The 10,228-nt window shown below is 44.6% G+C and overlaps 1 protein-coding gene across 2 annotated transcripts; it reads right to left on the bottom strand.

Annotated features, from left to right (window-relative positions):
* Positions 1-796: 796 nt before the first annotated feature.
* Positions 797-9,340, bottom strand: rcor3 (REST corepressor 3). Of its 2 annotated transcripts, none has more exons than XM_060047868.1 (12): positions 8,063-9,340; positions 7,889-7,945; positions 7,532-7,624; positions 7,086-7,138; positions 6,337-6,498; positions 5,136-5,260; positions 4,858-4,936; positions 4,216-4,434; positions 3,658-3,735; positions 2,969-3,026; positions 1,973-2,214; positions 797-1,241 (listed from the first exon to the last, which is right to left on the bottom strand). In XM_060047868.1, exons 1-12 carry the CDS (start codon positions 8,184-8,186, stop codon positions 879-881), a joined length of 1,653 nt encoding a protein of 550 aa, XP_059903851.1. In that variant the 5' UTR covers positions 8,187-9,340; the 3' UTR covers positions 797-878. The 2 variants fall into 2 exon arrangements, with proteins under 2 accessions (XP_059903851.1, XP_059903852.1); XM_060047869.1 differs by having other exon boundaries at positions 7,532-7,609; positions 8,063-9,329.
* Positions 9,341-10,228: the final 888 nt, after the last annotated feature.

Here is a 10,228-nt window from a genome sequence, read left to right as displayed (position 1 = left end):
AGGTGCGTTCACAACGAAAGACACATTTGTCGCCCATTCGCGTTGTCCCCCCAAGATTTGTCGCGCAACAAATCATAAACTGTCGCTGTGCAAGTTTTGTCAGGCGAATGTGCTGCGGTTCACCCCGGACTGCACTGCAGGGAACGGTTGGCCGGTTGAACGCTGATTGGCTGTTACGTTACACGTGTCACTCAGTGGCCACGCTGTTGAACGCTAATTGGCTGTCATCACGCGAATGTTGCGGCAAAGTTGAAATATTTCAACTCGAACGAATTGGTCGCGCTGCAAATCCTCATGAACGCTCACCTGTGCAGGGCGAAAGTGTCGCGCGACAAATTAAAACTTGTTTCAGGTTTTCTCTAGCGAAAGATTTGCCCGATTCGCGTCTCTACGTTGACTTTCTATGGAGTCGTGTCGCCCCTTCGCGTTTGGTATGAACGCACCTTAAGATCTTCAACAGGCAGACCAGTGGTTAGAGGCTGGTCTAGTCTTAAGATCTTCAACAGGCAGACCAGTGGGTTTGGAGGCTGGTCTAGTCTTAAGATCTTCAACAGGCAGACCAGTGGGTTTGGAGGCTGGTCTAGTCTTAAGATCTTCAACAGGCGGACCAGTGGGTTTGGAGGCTGGTCTAGTCTTAAGATCTTCAACAGGCGGACCAGTGGGTTTGGAGGCTGGTCTAGTCTTAAGATCTTCAACAGGCAGACCAGTGGGTTTGGAGGCTGGTCTGGTCCAAGATCTTCAACAGAAACCATAAAGTTCTCCTCCTTATACGATTAGTTCAACACCTGGAGTAGGAGGAGGCTAGTTGGGATGCAGGTGAGGGAAGGTGGGGGAGGGGAAGGAAGTGTCGGTTAGCAGAGCAGGAGGTTTCTGATTGGTTAGTGGAGGGAAGAGGAGGGTTCTGATTTGTTTGTGAGCTGCAGGCCGGCGGGGGGTGCGACGGGTCGGGGGTTGAGGCGGGGGGGCAGGGCGCTGGAGGGCCGGATGAGGGGCGGCGGCTGGTTGAGGGAGGGGCGGGGCTGGCTGAGGGGGGGGCGGGGCTGGCTGAGGGGGGGGCGGGGCTGGCTGAGGGAGGGGCGGGGCTGGAGGAAGCGAGCTTGCTGCTGCAGGGGAGGGGGCTGGCGATGCAAAGCGGGGGTGGCGGGAAGGGAGGGTCTCAGGAGAGGGGGGGGCAGGTGGAGAGAGGAGCTCTGGGCGATCAGAGACAGCGCAGGAGACAGAGAGGAGGAGGTCAGCTGACCCTGCATGGAGGAGGGAGAGAGGAGCCAGAGGTTAGGTTATAGATTAGCTCATAGGTTAGGTTATAGATGAGCTCATAGGTTAGGTTATAGATTAGCTCATAGGTTAGGTTATAGATGAGCTCATAGGTTAGGTTATAGATTAGCTCATAGGTTAGGTCATAGGTTAGGTTGTAGATTAGGTCATAGGTTAGGTTGTAGATTAGGTCATAGGTTAGGCAATAGATTAGGTCAGCGGTTCCCAAACTGGGGGTCGCGACCCCCCAGGGGGTCGCGGAGCACCGTCAGGGGGGGCGCGGAGAGATGGGCCAGTTTGCATATTAAAAAAAAAAAATAATAATAATAATAAATATATATATATATATATATACGAATAATTATATGAAACATTATAATAAAATACTGGCGTCAGAATAGGCTTTTAATGCACAGCCACTTTGCAGAGAGGGGTGCTGTCGCGCGGGGCGGGGGGTCGCGAAAACAGTCTCAAGTCCAAAAGGGGGTCCCCTGAAAAAAAGTTTGGGAACCACTGGATTAGGTCATAGATTAGACAATATATTAGGTTATAGATTAGGCCATAGGTTAGGTTATAGATTAGGTCATAGATTAGGTGTAGGCTTAAAAGGAAGGGTAAAAGACTTAACAGTAGTAAGGGAGGTTTACCAGTAAGGTTGAGGGTTCACAGCTAGGGTCAGGGTTAACAGTAATAAGGGGCTAAGGGTGCAGCGGCGTACCTCCTCGTCATCCTCGTCAGTGCTCTTCCCTGACGTGTTGGAGCTGTTTTTCCCGGCTTCCCCAGGGGGGCTGCCCTCTCCGTTGGGGGCGTGGCTTCCCTGCTCCGCCTCCCACTCTTGTAGGACCTCCTCCAGGTTAAACCGCCGTCTGTAGTTCACGAAGAAGTTCTTCACCTGGCCGACGGTCTTGTTGCCGATGACGTCTGCGATGGCCTGGAAGTCCTTCCCATACTTCCTGACCCCTGAGGAGGAGCAAGAACGGTAAGGACTCAACTTTATTTCAGTTCTCAGAACATCTAAGGTTCAGCAGGTACAGTCAGAGGAACAATCAGAAGAACAGGCTGAAATACAGTGAGAGGTACAGTCAGAAGAACAATCAGAAGAACAGGCTGAAATACAGTGAGAGGTACAGTCAGAAGAACAATCAGAAGAACAGTCTGAAATACAGTGAGAGGTACAGTCAGAGGAACAATCAGAAGAATAGGCTGAAATACAGTGAGAGGTACAGTCAGAGGAACAATCAGAAGAACAGGCTGAAATACAGTGAGAGGTACAGTCAGAGGAACAATCAGAAGAACAGGTTGAAATACAGTGAGAGGTAGAGTCAGAGGAACAATCAGAAGAACAGGCTGAAATAAAGTGAGAGGTACAGTCAGAAGAACAATCAGAAGAACAGGCTGAAATACAGTGAGAGGTACAGTCAGAAGAACAATCAGAAGAACAGTCTGGAATACAGTGAGAGGTACGGTCAGAAGAACAATCAGAAGAACAGTCTGAAATACAGTGAGAGGTACAGTCAGAAGAACAGGTTGAAATACAGTGAGAGGTACAGTCAGAAGAGCAGTCAGAACTGCATGACAAATAGTTCTGGTTGTAGTGCGGTAACAGAAATACAGTCACAAATCAAATTGGCCCAGAAGTGGAAGGTATACACACTGTCATTGTAACTGCAAGATGTAATGGTAGACAGGCAGACATGGTGTTAGAGCAACTCACCCTGGACGGCAAGAAGCTGTTCATCAGTAGTCCAACGAGCATTCATCTTCTGGTTGCTCTACAAGACCGAGAAGATAAAGATATGGGTTTCTCCGTCTTAATAACCATTGGCCACGCCTACTGTGTGCAGGAGTGGAAATTGTTGTGTAAAGGGATGATGGTTGTTAAGTGTAGCGCTTGTCGCGTTGTCCTGCTTACTACAGTGAGGGTTTCAGTGCGCACTAACAATGAATCCCCCGCCCCCTCCCTTGTCCGTTCAATTTGGGAACATGTGTGGTTTCATTTTGCTTGTTTCATATATTTTTAATAATTTAATTAAGGGCGCCAACAGGGGGCGCCCCCGACACATGTGCCGCCCTAGGCAATCGCTTAGGTCGCTTATGCCGAGCTGGACAGCTCCTTTGTTTTTCTTCCTCCATGTGCCCCTGACGGCGTCTGGGCCCCGGTGCAGCTGAACTGGTTGCACCGTCGATATTTACGCCACTGCTGATTAGAGTAGTGTTGGTTCTTAGACTAGTGATGGTTGATAGAGTAGTGATGAGTACCCTGATAAGAGTAGCGATGGTTGTTAGAGTGATGGTGGTTCAGAGTTGTGTTGATGGTTGAGAGAGAACAGAGAGAGTCGTTTTGATGGTTTTGAGATTAGTGAGAGTAGTGATGATGGTTGAGAGGGTAGTGATGATACTGACCTCTGGAAGCCGAAAATCATCAATGCCCATTTCCACCCCATGTTTCAGACCACTGTTCATCTGCTTGGCGTTCTGAACCTGGAGAGAGGAGGAGAGAGATTAGAAGAGAGGAGGAGGAGATGAGAGGAGAAGAGATATGAGAAGGGAGAAGGGAGAGGAGAAGAGAGATGAGAAGAGAGGAGAGATGAGAAGAGAAGAGAGGCTGGAGGATAATAGGCGACTGGGGGAGAGTGATGAGGAGAGGAGAGAAAAGAGGAAGAATAGAGAGCAGGAAGGAGATGAGGAGATGGAGAGAGAGAGGAGGAGAGAGATTAAAAGAGAGATGAGAGGAGAAGAGAGATGAGAAGGCAGATGAGAGATGAGAAGAGAGATGAGAAGAGAAGAGAGGATGGAGGATGAGAGGCGACTGGGGGAGAGTGATGAGGAGAGGAGAGAGGGGGAGAGGAAGGAGATGAGGAGATGAAGAGAGAGGGGAGGAGAGAGGAGAGGGAGGGAGCGTGTTGATGAGAGGGATGACAATAGAAGTGAAGTGTAGGAGGGGGGATGAGAGAGGCCTGCCTGTCTTTTGAGTGACACCAGCTCCGTGTCCAGCTGACGGAGGAGGCCGTTGGCCGCGCTGAAGCTGCAGGAGACGGCCAGCACGTCCTCCTGGCTCAGGTACATCCCTTTGGGGGGACGGCACTTGGAGCGCTGGGAGTGGTGGCGGTGCTGCAGGGTCTGGTACTCCCGACGGGCCGGCCCGGGCTTAGTGGTCACAGCCTGGGCCTCAGCAGGGCTCTGGGGAGAGACACCAGGTTTATACTATACATTATATACACTAGAGCCAATACTACATAATACATACTTTACTGGGCTCTGGGGAGAGAGACACCACGCTTATAATATACATTATACACACAACCCGATACTATATCATGCTAGATAATATATACTACACACTTAACTCAATGCTATAGAAAACGTGTGTGTGTGTGTGTGTGTGTGTGTGTGTGTGTGTGTGTGTGTGTGTGTGTGTGTGTGTGTGTGTGTGTGTGTGTGTGTGTGTGTGTGTGTGTGTGTGTGTGTGTGTGTGTGCGTGTCCCGCAGTAAACAAAACACAAAGAGGGTGCACATTTAATCAAATATCCCTGCTAAGGGGTTAGGGTTAGGGGTTAGGGTCATGGGTCAGCTTAAGGGGTCAGGCTTATGTCCAGGGTTCACCTCTTTCTTGGCGTCCTTGTTGGGGTCGTAGTCGCTGTCGTTGGCTTCGACTGGATTGGCCTCCTCCATCTCCTCATCACTACGGAAACATGATGACGAAGGCACAATGATGATGTCATTGGACCAACATGTGCCCATGATGACATCATTCCATACATGATGATGTCATTAGACCTACATGTACCCATGTGCATACTATATAGTAACAGCACTAATCTAATACTGGGTAGTACATACTACACAGTGACAGTACTAATCGAATGGTCGTGCAGTAGGACCTGTCTTCCGGGGCGTTCCTGGAGGCCAGCTTGCGGGCCTGCCGGTCCATCAGGCTGGTTCGAGAGCGGGTCTTCTTCCAGGAGTAGTAGTACTTCACCAGGCTGCAGATGGACTTATCTGGAAGCTACCAGGAGGGCAGGAGGAGGGGCGACAGGGGGTGAGGAGGGCAGAAGAGGGGGTGACAAGAAAGGCTTCATTTACATTCACACAGTCGGCTACCTACTATCTAACCCAAACCATAATAACTAACCCTAATTACTTATTTACCTTTACGATAATAACTATCTTACCATAATTACTTATTTCACCGTACCATAATAACCGTCTAACCCTAATAATGTACTAACCATAGCTATAATGGTTAAGTAACCCTAACAAGTAACAAACCCTAACCATAATCACTTACTAATTGACCCTAGTATCTTACTTACCCATACAATAATATCTTATCAAAAATAATAACTAATCCTATTCATAATAATTAACGCATTATAATTAACCCTATCAAAGAATCTAACCAAACCATCGATCTAATGATGAAGAACTACTTATTTGAACCCCTCACTCTGGGGGCGACCCCTGAAAAAGAACTGTATAATTATAATAATAATAATAATACATTTAATTTAGAGGCGCCTTTCAAGACACCCAAGGTCGCCTTACAGAGCATATTGTCATCATAAATCGTTTAAAAAAAAAACAAGACATTGTGGAAAAAATAAATAAAAAAATAAATAAACATAAAAAATAAAAAATAAATAAAACAAAAACAAGACAAAACAAAACAAACAAACAATAAAAACAGTGATCAGTTAGACGTTGTGTATATATGTTATATAGTATATATTAGGGGGAGGGAGCATCACCATCAGCTGGATGTAGTTATATAGTAACATAGTTGTATATAGTAGAGAGAGCTTACCATCTGCTGGATGTAGTTATATAGTAACAGTTGTATATAGTAGAGAGAGCTCACCATCTGCTGGATGTAGTTATATAGTAATATAGTTGTATATAGTAGAGAGAGCTCACCATCTGCTGGATGTAGTTATATAGTAATATAGTTGTATATAGTAGAGAGAGCTCACCATCAGCTGGATGTAGTTATATAGTAACATAGTTGTATATAGTAGAGAGAGCTCACCATCTGCTGGATGTAGTTATATAGTAACATAGTTGTATATAGTAGAGAGAGCTCACCATCTGCTGGATGCGGTGGAAGCTCTTGCCGTGGAAGCTGAAGGCCTGCTCAAACAGGACCTTGTCTTCCACCGTCCAGTCGTCAGGGAAGGGGGTGAAGTTGGGCAGGTCCGCCAGAGACTTCTCCACGTTGTGTTGGTGCCAGAACAACATGCCAAGGGCCTGAGGAATATAGGGGAAGAATATGATATCTATCTATCAATCAATATAATATTTCTGAATACAATGTGGCTGAATAAAATACAGCTGAATATATTTGTATATAGCTGAATATAATACAGCTTGTTTCTGCAAAAAGCCAAAGCTTTCTATTTAAATTGAAATCTTGCTTTTCCGTCAAGGCTAGAAAATACTTGGTGTCCGCAACTTTCTTGTCCATTTTGGACACCCTGTATAAGAGCCATGAGTACTATTAGTATAAATAGTATTTAGGCTATTTAGGGTTACGTTTACCACTGGTATACATGGTATGTAAGGTATATAGGGTAACGTTTACCATTGGTATATATGGTATGTAGGTAGGGTTACGTTTACCATTGGTATATATGGTATGTAGTTAGTTAGGGTTACGTTTACCATTGGTATGTATGGAATGTAGGGTTGCAGTACATATAACTTTGTTTGTGACATCTTCAACTGATATAATACCATATATAGTTAAATATAATATTTTATCATGTATGAAATATATAATATTTGATGGTTTAATAGTTTAATATAATAAAAGGTAATATAATCAGAATGTTTACTTGTTCAACATTATAGCCATGCTTCTCCTTGGCGATGGAGATGTATTCATCTACTGTGGAAGGAAACAAATTCAAATTACAGTTCATTAATGCAATACATTTGAATAAGCCGGATATTAATGAAACTCATTCAAAGAAGCCAGTTTATCAATGCTACACATTCCAAAAAGGCAGTTTATTAATGAAACACATTCAAATAAGCCAGTTTATTAATGCAATACATTTAAATAAGCCTGTTTATTAATGTTATACATGTTAATAGGTAAGTTGATTCAATCAAGGCAACACATTCATATAAGTACTTAAACATAAGTATAAGTGATGAGAATTTGAGGTGATGAGTATTTAAAGAGAGGAGAATTAAGGTATGTATAGTGGTTTACCTAAAGAGAGGAGTATTTCAATTGAGGTGTTACAAGACGAGTATTGCGAGTAGAACGACTTACGTTTGGATTCAACGATGGAGTGGTATGGTGCCCAAACCAACATCCCTCCACCGTCTTTCTCTCCATCCCTGGTGTTGCCTGCCGGGGACACACCTCCATTTTTATGTGTAGAAAATGGTTGAAAGATGAGCAGCAGTGGACCAGACTTGCCACCAGATGTCACTCGGGAGCAGAGGGTAGCCTCGAACACCACGAAGCGATTCCGCTTAACGACTAACAGTTAACAGAATAAACAAGCACCTTCTACACGTGTTCCTTCATTTTCCTCAACTCTTTAGCGTTTTATTGACATTTTTCAAATAACTGCAGTACTGAGTATAAGCATCATCTACCACGATGTGGGGGCTTCCATCTTACCAGGGTCAAAGTCCGGGACAGAGGCTTGATAATCTGCCCCCACGCGCATTCCCACATCTGAAAAAGCAAAGAGAGAAAAGCGTGAGCTCTTAATAAAATTAGGATAAACAAAAATGAAGCTTAAGGCTCTCCAGTGCATCAAGAGAGCCCGAGGCTCGATGTTCGAGGCTATACCGTGCTCTTCGTCGCTAGCGCTCTCTTCAGAGAAGTGTCCGTTGGACGCGTTCGACGGACTCTTTGCGCCGTTGGAGCGTCCCTTCCCCAGGTACTCGGAGCCCCTGTCCATCATGCCAGGCATCTTCTTCTATTATGGGATAGGGTTGAAGAGTCTTGAAGAGCGCGAGTAATGTGACGTCACTACCAACAGCTCGCTGCCAGCCGCGCGTCTCTGCGACACGGCTCGTGAGCACGCTGTTCAACATGTTAACCTGTTAACCTAACACTACTACATGTTAACATATTTAACTCCGATTCACCAAAACAACACAATTTGTTTAACGTCAGACCAGCGAACCTCATGGGCTGCCCCAAATGAACCATTGCAGGGCCTAACTACTTCCGCGGAAGGATTTCACCGCACTGGCGTCAAGGCAGCGAAGTGAGACCCCGTGGGACGCCCTAGGGAGTTGTTACACTATTATATGTAAACGATTATGACACAATACCCCCCGTAGATTACTGAAATGTACACGTTATAATCTGATCATATGCCCCGACGTATTCCTTTTGACTAAACGTCTGTTTTTGTTTATTATACGGATATAATGAGGGCAGTGAACTAGCCAGCAGATGGGGACATATCACAGAGTATACAGACACAACACAGTATAGAGAGAAACTATAACACAGTACAAAGAGACATAACTGTAGAGACATAACATAACAGTATAGAGACATAACACAACACACTATAGATATATAACACAGTATAAATACATAACATAACACATCAGAAACATAACATAACACAGTATAAGATGTAACAAAACATAGCATAGAGACACAACACAACAAAACATAGTCTAGCGAAACAAGATAACACAGTAAAAAGACATAACATAACACAGTATAGAGACATAACATACAGTATAGAGATATAACAACACAGCATAGAGACATAACAACAAAGTATAAAGACATCACATAGAAACATAACATAACACATTATAGAGACATAACATCGAAACATAACATAACACAGTATAGAGACATAACATTCAGTATAGAAACATAACACAGTACAGAGAAATAACCACACAGCGAGACAAACATGACATAGTATAGAGACATAACATTCAGTATAGAGACATAACATAACACAGTACAGACATAACATAACACAGTACAGAGACATAACATAACACACAGAGACGTATAGAGACTTAACAAAACAGTATTGTGACATAACGAGTGAAAGAAAGGTATAGGAGAGAGATATGGAGGTATAGGAGAATGGGAGAGAGATATGGATAGGAGAGAGTTATGGTTGTATAGGTAGTTATGGTTGTATAGGTAGTTATGGTTGTATAGGTAGTTATGGTTGTATAGGTAGTTATGGTTGTATAGGTAAGCGGGAGATAGAGAGATGGATGCATAGGAGAGAGAGGATGATGTATAGATGTAAACCTTTAGTTATGCAAGTAAACTAAAGAATATGGCTCTCCAAATGGTCTCACACCCCTTATCTAATCAAAGATCGCCATGTGTTTCTAAATGGCTCTCCAACAGGTGTCACACCTAATCTAAACTAAATATCCTAAGTGTTTTATACATATATCCACAAATGGTCTCACACCTAATCTAAACTAAATTCCCCATGTGGTTTATACATGTATCTCTAAATGGTCTCACACCTAATCTAAACTAAATTCCCCATGTGGTTTCTACATGGCTCTCCAACGCGGTAGAGAGGGTCAGAGAGGGAGTCAGAGGAAAGAGTACTCCAAAAACAGCCGATTGGCATGCTACTAACAGAGTGAATACACAGCTGCAGAATACCTGACCACCGTGACCGACCCATAGCTAAGGAAATCTTTGAGCAGGTACAGACTCAGCGAATACAGCCTGGCCATCGAGAAGGGACGCCAAAGACAGACCTGGCTCCCAAGAGAAGACAGACTGTACACCCACTGCACACAAAACTGGAAACTGAGCTGCAATTCCTAACTCCCTGCCAGTCATACCAAGACATCAGGAACACACACTTCCCATGGATTACAAAGGCATGCAAGGTCTTAAAAGACACTGCTGTGCGATCACAGCAGCCTGATTCGTCACCTGTTTTGATGAGAGAAGGAGCTCAAACTCCCCATAAACAGATATTAAATCCCTCGCACAGCA

This window comes from Gadus macrocephalus, chromosome 3, assembly GCF_031168955.1.
Source record: "Gadus macrocephalus chromosome 3, ASM3116895v1".
In the NCBI taxonomy this organism is placed as follows: Eukaryota; Metazoa; Chordata; class Actinopteri; order Gadiformes; family Gadidae; genus Gadus; species Gadus macrocephalus.
The sequence above is the reverse complement of the archived record's forward strand: the minus strand, read 5'-3'. Positions and strand labels throughout refer to the sequence as shown.

Excerpts from the sequence above, each read along its gene's own strand:
- rcor3 (XM_060047868.1), bottom strand. The coding sequence starts at position 8,186 with ATGCCTGGCATGATGGACAGGGGCTCCGAGTACCTGGGGAAGGGACGC. Across the intron at positions 5,261-6,336 it reads TCCACCGCATCCAGCAGATG|CTTCCAGATAAGTCCATCTG; the intron begins GTGAGCTCTCTC and ends CCCTCCTGGTAG. Across the intron at positions 1,242-1,972 it reads CTGACGAGGATGACGAGGAG|GGTCAGCTGACCTCCTCCTC; the intron begins GTACGCCGCTGC and ends TCCTCCATGCAG.